Here is a 14842-nt window from a genome sequence, read left to right on the forward strand (position 1 = left end):
GGCTAATTTTTGAAGTCTTTCTGACTTTACAGGACCTGCCAGAATTTGCTTTCAAATAGAGCAGCCTTAAAAAGTCAACTCTATGCTACCATAGCACAACTGGAGGCAGATTGTCTGTCTGTTCTATTCACTTAGCCAGCCTTCTTAATAAAGATTTATTGTTTGTAGTTGGCATTTAGGGTTAACACAGCCCTGAATGGCTTTTATTCAGGCATAGATTGTCTCTTTACTGATACTTGGGTACCAAATATAAGTTATAATTTTTTTAAAGCTGTGCTTGGCTAAAAAAAAGTAGACATCTGCATTTGATTTTCAGCACATGTTGGTTGCAGGGTAAGTCATTCAATTAGGAAAATATGCCTTCAATATTTTCTGACTAGGCATCTTGCTGGGGGCCCTTCTTTCCATAAAATTAACCCAGCTCACAGAAAAAAAGATATTGAAGACTACTTATAGAAATAAAAGCAATTTGTTCATATTCTGCCAGGTCATGGTTTTATGTAGAGGAGAAATTAATAAGATTGTGAAAACTAGATATAATTTGATAAAAAATATACAAGATACATAAACTTGATATGAAAAATATATCTAATTTTTTTGAAATCTAGCATGTAACTTTCTAGAGTGATAAATAAGCCAAAAAAATCTCCACAAAATCTTATTTTATACAAAACAACAGTTATGCTCTTTTCCTTAATTTTAAAACCTTTATCTATGAATTGGTATGTAAAATTATGCCTGTTTAGGCAAAATTCTCTTTTCTAAGTTCCACAATGCGCCAAAATCTTGCTTTCTTCAGTGCTTCCCCCTGCAGCAGACTTTCCCAGCTTGAATAGGTTCCTTTGGACAAATCAAATTAATAAATATTGACAGAATCTTTATTATTTTCAAAGGACTGTCCTAAGACCTTTTTGATGGCCACAAACCAAAGATTTAAAGTTTGAAGCATTTCATCAGGAAACAGAATTCAGTCTTAAACTAGACAAAATTGAAGTGGAGTTCATTCTAAATCTGGAATTATATTCAGCTTTTCCCTCCTCAACTTCAGCTAAGTGGACAAGGCAATGTCCTCCATTTTCTGATCTGTTTTTAACTTTGCCCTGAACATTGATGAAAGTGGCTGAGAAGGAAGAAAAAGAAATGCAAACAAACTCTGGGAGACAGACTGCTTTTCAACAAACAGAAAAGCTTCTTTATGAGTCACACATAATTAACATTTCATTTTTTAGGTCATCAAGAAAAAAACTCCTTCTATTCTGTCCTTAGGGTAGGGCACCTGCCCCTCAGGAAGGAAATAACCTTCTATCAAGCCCTGCTCCTAATGCTTCAGAATTTTCAGGTCTTTTATCTCACACAGAGTTTCCTCACTGTCTGTGACCTTCTATAAATATCTACTTTATCAAGCTCAATGTGATATAACCTAGGAAGAACCAAATGCTTTAAGGTAAACAGATAATGAAGTCTATTTAATGCTGGTCTAGCCTTGTTAATAACACCTTGAAAAAGTTATTTATTCTCTCTTAGCCTTAGTTTCCCCATCTTTAAAAATGATATGACTGGTCTCGATGATTTTTAAGGTTATTTCCAGCTCATAATTGAGTATATCTCCTTTCTATGGAGCAAAAGTATTTTTGAATGGTATTATATTTGTGCAAAGAAGACTTTTAAAGATTACAATTATTTCTGAGTTAAGGCTATATTCCAGATGTTTAAAATTCCTAGAAGTCAAACATGATCTATTTCAATCACTGAACAAAAAAGTTAAAATGTCAATACAGTAGCATGGTATTTAATTAAAATTGCAGCCATACATTTATAAAGTGGGAACAAGTCCCTTGAGGATAACAGAAAATATAAATTCCATTGGTAAACAAAATTTGCTCATCTCTTGGGGGCTTTTAATAACTAAGTTCTGGGAATTTTTAGGTAGTACTGGCTCAGGAGAACTTTGTAGATTTCTTTTTTTCCCTTTTTCCCCCACTCATCTCCCTCCCAAGGAAACCAGCAGCAGAAAGAGATACCCATTTAGCTGTTCAAGAGTTCATTGGTCCAAGTAAGTTCAAAGCACAACTGATCAGAGGTATATATTCCAGACAAAGATACCAAAAAGCAGATTCATGACTATGACCCCTAGTAGTAAAGAAAAGAATCAGCTTGGAGAAGAGCACATCCTGAAAACTCAGCTAAGCAATTTGTTCAGAACAGGTGCTTCCCATCCCCATACCCCAGTTTCATTACCTTTAAATACACTAAACTAAATGTTAAGAGTCCTGGTTTCCTAAGATGGCTATGTTACTAATTTGTTATTTGAGTTGAATTGAACTAGTTTTTCCCTCTCTTTTTCCTCATCTATAAAATGAGGAGCTTGGACTAAATAATTTCTAGTATTCCTTTTATCAGCTGAATAGCAACCTGAGGTTATGATGGGTCAAAATAAGAAAATATAGGTTTGGAACAGAGGACAGAGCCTAAAAAGAACCAGGCTGAGCAGGTATCAGGAAATAGAGGGCAGAAGAACATCCATGACAAATTTCACCTAGAAAGTACCCACCAACGCTGCTGTGTTATGTATTGGAATAATATCAATATGGCACTTTTTAAAGTTTTAAAACTCCACAAAACACCATTAGCTGTCATTACTATTATTCTTCATCATTTTGCCTCAAATATCATGTGCTTGAATATGTTTTTTACTTAAAAGAGGAGTGGGAAAAAATGCCTATTTCTCAGCCAAAAAACAGATGACCTCCAGAATTCCTGCATATTTGCTTGTCAGTAGGGAGAAACTGTTACAGCTCTTGGGAGAAAGAAATCCTGACATTCAGCTATTTCAGCTCAGATAATCAGCTCAGAGTTAACACTCCTCCCTTTTTCTGGGCTGGGTCATCACTGTCATGGGAACTAGGAGGGATGTATGTAGGATTTGGGGAGAAGCCTGTCCTCATCCCACAGCTAAAGAAGGAATGAGGTGAAGGTCACCAACTCCTTGTGGAAGGAACCTTTTCTATCTATGGCAACTAACTGGCACAGTTCCAGTAGGGTGCTGGTCCTCAAGTCAGATAGATCCAAGTTCAAATCCAGCCTCAGATACTTACAGGTTGTGTCACTGTGGACAAGTCGCTTAACACTATTTGCCTCAGTTTCTTCATCTGTAAACTAAGCTGGACAAGGACACGAAAAACCCCAAAGGGGTCACAGATATTTGAACACAACAAATATTGAAACAACTGAACAACAACTATGTGTATGTATACCCATACACAATTGTGACCAATTGTGACTCCACCCATCTCCTGTTTAATTATAATTGCAGGCACAGCAGATGTCAAATACAGCAACTGTTTGCTAAGAGTTTAATCCATTACCTTCCAATAAGTTGAGCTACAACATATGGGGCATGCTTTCCAATTCTAAAGGAATGTTTTGCTTCCAGGGACATAATAGGTGAGGAAAACCTTACCCCAATGAATACTTTTCTCTCAAAAATCTACTAAGGAAATAAAGTTTTTTTTTTAAGAGTGAATAACAAGTAATTCCAACAAAAATATCTGTTTTTCCCAGTCAGAATTTTTTAAACTGAATAATCCAGATAATTACCCAATTATGCCACTGTATTTCATTGTAGAGATCTCCTAAATGAAACTTTCCTGGATTCCTTTCCTCACTTACCACTCATGTTAGTGCTTACCTAAGAAAAAATTACTTTGGATATACTTCCCAGCATCTCTGTGCTTTAAGGCACTGAGGCGCTAGGCTCTCTAAGTTCTACAAAATGCATCTAGGGCAAGTGAAAGGGGCCTTCGAGTCAGTTTTTTAAATCCAATTCAGTTAAGAAATTTTGAATCTCAGGAAACAAGACTTCACAGAGAGACCCTGAAGACCTTGGAACATCCAGGTTCTAAGTGACTTTGGGATGCTGCCAGACCTTCTAGGATTGTAGATTTAGTATAGGAAGGGCCCTTAGATCAGAGATCTAGAGCTGAAGACTACTCCTGAAGCCATTTAGTCAAACTTCCTCTGGAAACTGAGGCAGGAGGGAGGGGAAGCGGAGGGATAGAATTATTTGGCCAAGGTCATACATTGGGTCAATTATGGACTCTGAACCAGAGCTAATGCTCTTTCCACTGCACCATCAAGTTCAAGTCCCATTCTTTAACAGATGATAAGTTTGAAGCCTGAAGAGGTTAGAGATGTGCTCAAAGTGACATAGATGGATGCAGGGCAGGATTCTGACTCCAAAGTAATAGTTTATTTATTTATTATAAATTTATTTAATAATTTATTTATTTTTAATAAATTGCTTTATAAATCATGTTGGGAGAGAAAATCAAAGGAAAGGGAAAAACCATGAGACAAAAAAACAACCAGAAAAAAGAAGTGAACACAACATGTGTGGATTTACAGTCAGTCTCCATAGTTCTTTTTCTGGATGCAGATGACATTTTCTGTTTATGGGGATTACTTTGGATTATTAAACCACTGAGTAGAACCAAGTCTTTCATAATTGTTCATCACACATTCTTGTGTACAATGTATTCCTGCTTCTGCTTGTTTCACTCAACATCAATTCGTGTAAATCTTTCCAGGACTTTCTAACATCAATTTGTTTACAATTTTTCATCTAACAATAATATTCCATTACCTTCAAATGCCACAACTTTTTCGGCCATTCCTCAATTGATGGGCATCCACTCCTTTTCCAATTATTTGCTACCATACAAAGAGCTGCTACAAATATTTTTTGCACATGTTGGTCCTTTTCCCTCCTTTACGATTTCCTTGGGATACAGACCCAGTAATGGCACTGCTGGGGCAAAGGGTATGCACAATTTTATAGCCCTTTGGGCATAGTTACAAATTACTCTCCAGAATGTTTAAATTATTTCACAATTCTACCAACAATACATTAGTGTCCCAATTTTCCCACATTCCCCCAACATTTATCATCTTTTCCTGTCATTTTAGCCAATCTAAGAGGTATAAGGTGGTATCTCAGAGTTATTTTAATTTTCATTTCTTTAATCAATAGTGATTTAGAGAATCTATATGACTATAGATGACTTTAATTTCGTCATCTGAAAATTGTTCATATCCTTTGACCATTGGAGAATGACTTGTATTCTTATAAATTTTACACAGTTCTTCATATATTTTAGAAATGAGATCTTTAACAGAAACATATGGTATATGATTTTAATGGCATGTTGTTGTGCTATAAGAAATGATGAAGATGGTTTCAGAAGATCCTGGAAAGATTTACATGAACTGATACATAGAGAAGTGAACAGAACCAGGAGAAAGCTATACACAGTAATAGCAATTTTATACAACAAAGAAATGCAAATGACATCTATTTTCAGCAATACAATGATTCAAGATAATCCCAAAAGATTAATGATGGACAATGCTCTTTGCTTCCAGAGAAAGCACTGTTATTGTTTGAAAAGAAGTGAAGCATGTTATTTTTCATTTTCTTTCTTTCTTTTCTTTTATTTAGGTCTTCCTGTACAAAATGACTAATATGGAATTTTTTACATAATCGCACATGTGCACATGAATTGCTTACTGTCTCAGAGAAGGCAGATGGGAAGAAAGAGGAGGGATAAAATTTGGAACTCAAAATTTTAAATGAAAATGTTTAAATTATAAAAAAACGATTTATATAAATAAATGTCACATAATCAAAAGTAAAAGTGTGAAATATAGGAACAAACAAGCTTCTTGAGAAGGAAAAGCAAGAGGGATCAGGAAATAGTGGCCCTGTTTATTCACTCTATTTGAATTTAGGTAACTTCAAGGCCACTGTTCTTCCCATTGCCTAACATCGCATTTATATTCTTATCATAAGAGGTATTGAGTGGTTTTTTTGTTTATTCATTGCTCTGTTGTGTATGTAGAATAATAAAATCAATAATTTTGAAATCAGAAATCTCAATAAGTAGATTTTTTTCCTGTTAAAAAGTCCATGTGGGTGAAACCTATTTCAAGTTCCTGACCTATACAATGGCCCCTCTACTCCCTCCCTTCATAATACTCATCATGTGCATCAGTGATGGTATTTCCTTAATTCATGCAAATCACAATTTTTCTGGGCCTTAAAAAGCCATGTTCATGTGTTGTTATGGCTGAAAAAATTCATTCTTTGGCTGCCAACATACTGTTTATTAATGAATTAATTGAACAGATATTTACTGAGAACTTGCTCTTCTCCAGGAACTGTGCTAGATGCTTAGGATACAAATAATTAAACAAAATAGTACTGAGATGCATAAAATCTGTACAACATATGTGCATTTCAGTAAATACTTGGAGGAAAGAAGGAACACTAATAACAGAGGTGGAGTGCGATAGGGGGAGGGAAGATCAGGAAAGACTTTATGGAGGACATGACACCAGTACCCTAAGCCTTAAATAAATATAAGGACTCTAAAAGAATGCAAGGAAGAAGTAATATATTTTAGGTAGGGAAGGTAGTTTATTTGAATTCATCAAAGTAAGGAGTGCAACAGGGTCCCTAATCATTTGTTAAATTTTTGGTGTGAGAATTTGCACTTCAGAAATGGGCAGGTGCTACAAATCAGGGCTTGATTTTTTGTTTTGTTCACTGTCTAGACTTAAGAATATAAGGGAGGAAATGTTACTAATGCAAATTAAACTTTCCTTCTGTTAAACATTTGCCAGCATGCATCTGAAGTGGAATGTCATCCTTGGGGAACAGCTATAAGTACAGTTTGGATAGGATGCAGACTGTGTGACAGGGAGCAATTCAAAATAAAGCTAGAAAGAGAATTCATGATGAAATGTACTATCCAGCTCCAGAGGGAGAGGTGATGGATTTGAGTGCAGATTTTTTTTTTCATGGCTAAAGCAGGATTTTTTTTTTTGCTTGGAAAAAAAAATATACACACACACACAGCCTATTTGTTTTTTGCTTTTTCATTGAGTAAGGAAGGGGAAAAGGAAGTGAGAAAATTCAGAATTTAAAATAAAATAAAATTGAAAAAAAAAAACAGAAAGTAACTTGGACCAAATATCTGGAGGACCCTAAATATCAAGAAAAAGAGTATGCATTTTTTCTTGGAAGCCATAAGGTACTTCCAATGGCTTTGAAGTAGAGGAATTATATGTTCAGATCTATCTCTTTGGAAGATTAAATTGGCAACCAAGTGGAAAATGTCATGTTATGGTCAAGAGATTAGAAACAGGGAAACCAATTAAGAGATTACTATAGGAGTCTAGGTAAGAGAACAATGGTCTGAACTGAGGTTGTATCTTGGGGGGGAAAGAAACAGACTGACATGAGAGATACTGTAGATACAAAATTGAAAGGACTTGGATCCAACTTGACATTGGGGAAATAACGAGAGAGTGAAGAAACTAGGATAATTCTGAAGCTATGAACTTAAGTGAACTGATAATTGATATATGTGATAGAAATAGGAAGTTTGGAGAAGAAGTAGGATTAGGAGAGAGCATGATGAATCCTTTTCGACATGATGAATTTGAGATGTTAATGGAATATCCAGGTGAATACATCTAGTACATCAATGGAAATATGGAAATAAATTATAGCTGGATCATGTGCCCAGAGATTATAATTGGGTTTATGGAAGAAAATTAGTTCATCCACACAAAATGCAAATGAAAAGAAAGGGAAGTCTATTCCTACCTACCCAATAATTTCTTTAGCTGAGTTGATCGATTATTTTGGTATTTTATAGAAAAAACTTAAGACAGCTGATCCATTTTTCATTATTCAGACAGTATGGTATAGTAGACTCCAAACCTGGAAGAACTAAGTTCAAGTCTTACCTCTGACACATACTGGCTGTGTGACACTAGCCAAGTTACTTGACTTCTTAGCAATCTAAACAACTCTTTCAAACTGTAAGTGCAAAGAAAATGTCATCCTGTTTTGGTAGTGGGAGTTTCTTCACCAAGGAATTTCTTATACCAGTGAAATCTTAGTATGTTCTATCACCATGGTATTAGTTCTATGCTTTCTGCAAGCTGCTTAAGAGGCTTAATCTTAAGTAGTGGTCAAGATGGCTGATTCTTTCTCAGGCTCCTGAATTGGCATTAGATTCCTGCCTTTTAATCATTTCCCCATATAATATCTATGATCTCTATTCCTACTCCTAACATACATTGATCATTCCATATCTGTATAATTTATTGCTTTTCTCTAGGCCCACATCACTCCTGCTCTCATCAAATCAAAATCATAGTAACCAAGACTTATTGAACATTTATAACAAGATATTGTTATTGAAGTTTACCAGGAAGTATCAGGCATAGTAGCTACTTTCAAGAAGCTTAGCATCATATTGGGAAGATGAGATAAATGCTTACAAAGTTAACAAAGATATAGTGGGTAGTTCAAGAAGACAACAATATGAAAAATATATCATAAAGAAGTATGTGATTAATTGACACATGAATGATAACAGTTTAGATTAGATAGAAATGTTAAAGACTTTAAGTGAAATCGGAGCTGAGTTCTAAAAATAGTTTTAGATAGATGGAAAGAAAGGGACAACATTCCAAGAAAATAGAATAATATAAACCAAAGTTTAACAATAAAGGTATAGGATGAATTTGGAGATAAAAAAGTAATTCATTTTGATTGAAATGTAGTCCTTGGGTAGGGAAGTAATAGCTTTCATAAATTAAACTACACTATAATTTTTTTTCTTTTCTTATTAAAGCTTTTTATTTACAAAACATATAGTATGAATATGGAAAATACATGGTATGAAAAGGTGCTCTAAATCACTGTTGATCAGAAAAATGAAAATTAAGACAACTCTGAAGTACCATTACATACTTCTCAGATTGGCTAAGATGACAGGAAAAGATAATGATGAATGTTGGAGGGGATGTGGGAAAACTGGGACACTGATGCATTGTTGGCAGAGTTATGAACAGATCCAACCATTCTGGAGAGCAATTTGGAACTATGCTCAAAAAGTTATCAAATTGTGCATACCCTTTGATCCAGCAGTGTTATTACTGGGCTTATATCCCAAAGAGATCTTAAAGAAGAGAAAGGGACCTGTATGTGCAAGAATGTTTGTGGCAGCCCTCTTTGTAGTGGCCAGAAACTGGAAACTGAGTGGATGCCCATCAATTGGAGAATGGCTGAATAAATTGTGGTATATGAATGTTATGGAATATTATTGCTCTGTAAGAAATTTCAGAAAGACCTGGAGAGACTTACATGAACTGATGCTGAATGAAACGAGCAAAACCAGATCATTATATATGGCAACAACAAGATTATATGATGATCAATTCTGATGGAGATGGCTCTCTTCAACAATGAGATGATTCAGAGCGGTTCCAATTGTTCAGTAATGAAGAGAATCAGCTATACCCAGAGAAAACTATGGGAACTGAACGTGGATCACAACATAGTATTTTTATTCTTTTTGTCATTGATTGCTTACATTTTATTTTGCTTCTCTTTTTTGTGTGGCATGATAATTGTATAAATATGTATACATATGCATATATATATATATATATATATATATGTATATAGGCGTTAACATATATTGCTACAATGTTTAATATATATTGGACTACTTGCCATCTAGGGGAGGGTATGAGGAAAGGGGGAAAAATTAGAACAAGGGGTTTTGCAGAGGCTAATGTTGAAGAATTGTCCACTGTTCTAAAAAATAAAAAGCTTTAATAAAAAATAAACAAACATATGCATGGGTAATTTTTCAACATTGACCCTTGCAAAATCTTGCATTTCAAATTTTCCCCTCCTTCTCCCCAACCCCTCCTCTAGATGTTAAGTAATCCAATACATGTTAAATATGTTAAAATATATGTTAAATCCAATATTTACATAAATAAATACATATCAAATTGAAAATTTTCCAAAATTGAAGATTTTCACTACTATTATGCCACGCATTCCTTTTATAAAAACATGAGAACACAAGTAAAATAGCAGAAAAGAAACTTACTTATTTTGTCCAATTGTCTCGAAATCTTTCACTGTGATGCCAAGAGCAGATGAAAAGTCTAATGGTATACCCTTCAAGTCAAATTCAAATATCTGTGCACAAAAATGTTTTTTTTTTTTAAAGTTAGATTATTTTAAGAAACAAGAAAGATTAACTAACAGTATAATAATTCATATAATTATTTTTATTAGTGATACTCTTGTGAATACTTAAAATTCTTACCAAAGTATGAAACAGAAGTGATTAAATCCTAAATATGGATTTTTAAAAAATTTTTCTTGAGCATACTTTGAATATAGGCAAATTAATGATCCAAGTGATTCACTATTATAGACTCAAGTTGCAGGATATTCAAACAAGAAAACTTGGGGAAATAAATAGGATATTGGGCTTGTTAAAGATTTGTGATGTGCAAAAAGGATGAGGGTAATTCCATGTGTCTCCAAGAATTAGAACTATAACTAAATAATATAAAAATGGAGGGGGGGGGAGAGAAGGAGAGTTTTAACTCTGCATAAGGGAAAACTTCCAAATTATCTTAGAGCTATTCAAAAGTGGATTGGACATTGCCTGGAGATAGTAAGTATCCTATCACTTACAATATTCAGTGTATAACCAGTTGTTGAAGTTTCTCTAGAGAAAATCCATGCTTTAAAAAAGTTAGATGACCTCTAATATTTTTCAACTCTAAGATTTTATGATTTCATATTTTCCCGTGTAATGATTCAAAAAAGTAATTATGACAATATCTTTAAAATTTGAAAACGTCTCAAACTAGTATGTTCCTGGGCTGCCTCCCCTTCTCTTTCCTGATTAGTTAATGTATGCTAAGGGAAAAGAAATTAACTTCAATGTTGACTAAGCAAAACAATTAAGACCACAAATTAGCTACAAAAATAATCTTATAATTCATTCCAACACCAAATAATCAATAAACATTTATTTGAAGTCTATTATATTTCAGGAATCATGTTAAGCCTTGAGCAAATAGCAATTACTTTCAGATCATTTGCTATTTTCTATCATCTATACCACCATTTCCTCTCTATTGTTTATTTCTCCTTCAGAGTCCAACCATTGAGTTCTGCACATAGTAGTCATATATTGAATTGAAACAGAGTCACTTATGAATTTGAGGAGAGAATCACAAGGGGATATTATGTTTAAACCAAGTAAAGATAATTAAGAGATAATAAATAAGATAAATAATAAGATAATAAAAGTTTTATATACAATTCTGTTATACAGGATAACACTTCATTATCTCAAGATAGTCTCTTCCTTTTGATTATAATAATAATAGTTTCCTTTAGTTGTCAAGTTCTGAGGGGATCCAGAGAGTCCCTTAAAACATGCTTCTATATTTTATTTCTAAGAATGGAATGCTCAGATGTTGGTGCAGTTCTACTCAGCAGTTTTTCTAGCCCTCTTAGATTATGTCATAGTCCATGGTTCCCTGCCAAGGACAGCAAAGATTTGTTGTATTTTTTTTTTTTTTTTGAGGCTGGGGTTAAGTGACTTGCCCAGAGTTACACAGCTAGAAAGTGTTAAGTGTCTGAGACCAGATTTGAACTCAGGTCCTCCTAGCTGCCCCCGATTTGTTGTATTTTAAATCATCCTGCAGTGACCTTGTGGATACAACCTTTGCCCCATTCTTTGTATTCTATGGCATCATAATATTTTAAATATTGCTGCTCCACTGTACCTCCTTCAGTTTCCCTCATCTGTTAATTTTGCTTGAAGGCTATTCTGTTTTACTGAGATGAGACTTCTTTGCCTATAATTAGCTGGCCCCAACCAAAGTCAGACACTAACTTTCTCTAGAGTACTTTATTCATGTTCCATTTCTCAATTTAATTCCTTCTTTCTTCTAGTTTCAAATCTTATGTTTCTTTATAGGTTTCATATCAAATTCTTGCTTCTTGTATATAGGACACCTTTAGGTTTCAGATGATCTGAAGAGTTAATGATTCATTCTCTTGAATCATTAGATTATTTTTGTTGTTAATTATTTCAAGAAGTTTTTAGTTGATTCTCTGGGATCCTCTAAGTATATCATCATATCATCTGCAAAGTGGTAGTTTTTTACTTAATACCAATTCTAATTCCTTCAATTTCTTTTTCTTCTTTTATTGCCATAACTAACATTTCTAGCATAATGTTAAATTATAATGGTGATAACAGGTATTCTTGCTTCACCCTTAATCTTATTGGGAAGGCTTCTAGCTTATCCCTATTACAGATAATACTTGCTGATTGTTTTAGGTAGTTACAACTTAATAAGATTATTTTTGTCACATATTTTATTTCTAATAATTCTGACTTCTGAGTGCCAGTTCTGACCACTTCTCCAGGTTATCCTTAGGAAATATTATTCAGCTATTTCATAGAAGAGGAATCTTCTAAAATCCTGTCATTACAAGTTTTTTCAAATGCCTCATATATTTAAAAGTATATCAAGTAGTCAATAGAGCTGTAAGTAAAAAATATTGAACCTAGGACAAATTTAGTTGGGGCAGAGGGATGTGGTCATAGTGGCACAAAAGACAAATTAAATATGAATATATTTAATTATTATCATCATTATTATTATTATTAGTCTCTATGTGACTACATAGAGAGAGGGGTGACCTGTCCTCCACAGTCTGGATGAAAGCCCCATGGGAATTTAAGGATAAGTCTGGAGAAAGGGATGTCTAAGGGATGGCTAAGTTGAGGTACTAACAATAGAAGCCTAGAAATAAATCCCACTGTGGTACGGGTTAGTGAAGAATCACTTGGTAAGGCACATGGATGACAATTACAGCGTGAAGTAAGTGACCTCTGAATAACAGTTTCTGAGGGTCAAATCCCTCATCTCCCCATTAAGACCAAGGGATGAAAAAGGTTGCTTTCTTACAAGCTTGCCAATTTTTGACAAATATTTATAGTTCAGTGAATACAGATGATATTTCATCCAAATGAGTTTAAGTAGAGTTGGCAACAGAAATGTTAACCAAGACACTAATCAATGAATTGACTATATCTTTTGCAAAGCTAGTATTAGCTCCCATTAAGTTATCTATGCCCACATCAATGTGCCTGATTTTCCTTTTCCAAGTAGGCAGTTAGGCAGTGCCTTGGGTAGAATACTATTATTAACAAGAATTGAGTTCAAATAAGATCTTAGGCACTAGCAATTAGACCCTGGGCAAGTCATTTTACTGCCTTGGTTTTAAATTAAACATTAGGATAAGAATAGCATCCACCTCCAAGAGTCTTGGTGAAGATAAGAAGAGAACACTTTGTAAATCTTAGAGCATTCTAGAAATTGTTATTGTTACCATAAGGCACTCTAAAGAGAATGAACCCACAAAACCTTCCCCTGTAGGGGAGAGTGCAAAGCAGAGTGCACTGCCCTGATTCTCCCCTAAAACAGAATACTCCCTATGTTTTGAACAAAAAAGCATGTACTTGGATATAACAGAAGGTTCCACAGGGCACTGGTTTCTAAGAAGCTCAAGATCAAGCCCTTAGGGTCTTGTTTGACTCCTACAAGGGAGCGTAGAGAGGATGATATAGATTCTCTAATTCCAAGGCCAGTTTCTGACACACAAGAGGAAGGATTGGTGCTGAAAATATTTAAACAAAGCTTAAATTTTAAAAAGTCACCTCATTCCATATAGGGTTGAGTTCATTATCGATTTTCTTTGTTTTCTTCTTTTCATCTGCAAATTAAAAATGAAATATATCAATAAAAATCAATCAACCAAGAAATGTATTAAGTAACCATTAAAATAAATAAGTTTATTAATCAATAATCAATTAATGAAATGCCTTATCAGTCATTATTGAGGAAGCTTATTGATTAATTAATTGAGCTTAAACATGGCATCCCTGTTGTCTACATGCTGTTAAAGGAGGCAGGATTTCCCAGGAGTAAGAACTATCATATGCCTTTCATTGTATCCCCAGTGCTCAATACAGTGCCTCAAACAAAGCAGGGACATCATAAATGCTCAGTGACTGATGGAGAGACACATACAAACACACAGATATTCCACACAAACATTGTATGTTTGCATTGACACACATGGACTTAAACTAAAGGGAAGAATCCTTTTAGATTCCATTCTATCACAATTTAGTTCATCCAACTCACATGGAAGTCATCACCCTCATGATGTGATTGGTCCTTTTCAAAAATGAGGAACAAGGGGCAGTTAGCTGGCTCAGTGGAGTACAGCACCAGCTCTGAAGTCAGGAGGAGCTGAGTGCAAATCTGATCTCAGACACTTAACACTTCCTAGCTGTGTGACCCTGGGCAAGTCACTTAACCCCAATTGCCTCAGTAAAAAAAAAAAAAAAATGAGGGACAACAACAATTTCATCAAAGAAACAAGCTTCCTCTTTCCAATGATAAGTGACTATAAAGTTGTGGCATATTCATGAATCTCCAAGTGAAAACAACCTTGCTTTTCCTATTCTATCTGATAGTACATATTAAATAATTTTGTACAGAATCATAGTGTCAATGAACCTGGAAAAATCATCTAATTCAGTCCTCTCTTTTTCTAGCTGGAGAAACAGAAGTTCTAAGAGGGATTTCAACTTGTGTAATCTCATACAGCTATTTAGTAAAGAACTTGAGTGAGAATCCAATTTTTTGAACTTCCAATAGGAAATATTCCCACTTCACTTCAATTCAAATGTAGCTATATACTGCAAAGCTATCAGTAGCTGGTGGCTACGAAGTGCCTCATTTGGATATTGCGGGTCCCCTTATATACATCTTAATGGAATTGTGGAATCCCTGAGTTGGAAAAGACCTTCCATCTGAACCCCAATAGGAATCCTTTTTATACCATCTGCAACAAATGCTC

The 14842-nt window shown here is 34.5% G+C and overlaps 1 protein-coding gene across 2 annotated transcripts in view; it reads right to left on the minus strand.

Moving 5' to 3' along the window:
* The window catches only part of MYOF (myoferlin), a 151313-nt gene that overhangs the window by 108865 nt on the left and 27606 nt on the right, over positions 1-14842 (minus strand). For both annotated transcript variants that reach the window (XM_074295890.1, XM_074295889.1), the window contains exons 2-3: positions 13632-13687; positions 9981-10072 (exon numbers count right to left, since the gene is read on the minus strand). In XM_074295890.1, coding sequence (XP_074151991.1) covers positions 9981-10072; positions 13632-13687 — 148 coding nt within the window. The remainder of the gene's footprint in view (positions 1-9980; positions 10073-13631; positions 13688-14842) is intronic.

This window comes from Sminthopsis crassicaudata, chromosome 2 (genome assembly GCF_048593235.1).
Source record: "Sminthopsis crassicaudata isolate SCR6 chromosome 2, ASM4859323v1, whole genome shotgun sequence".
NCBI lineage: Eukaryota > Metazoa > Chordata > Mammalia > Dasyuromorphia > Dasyuridae > Sminthopsis > Sminthopsis crassicaudata.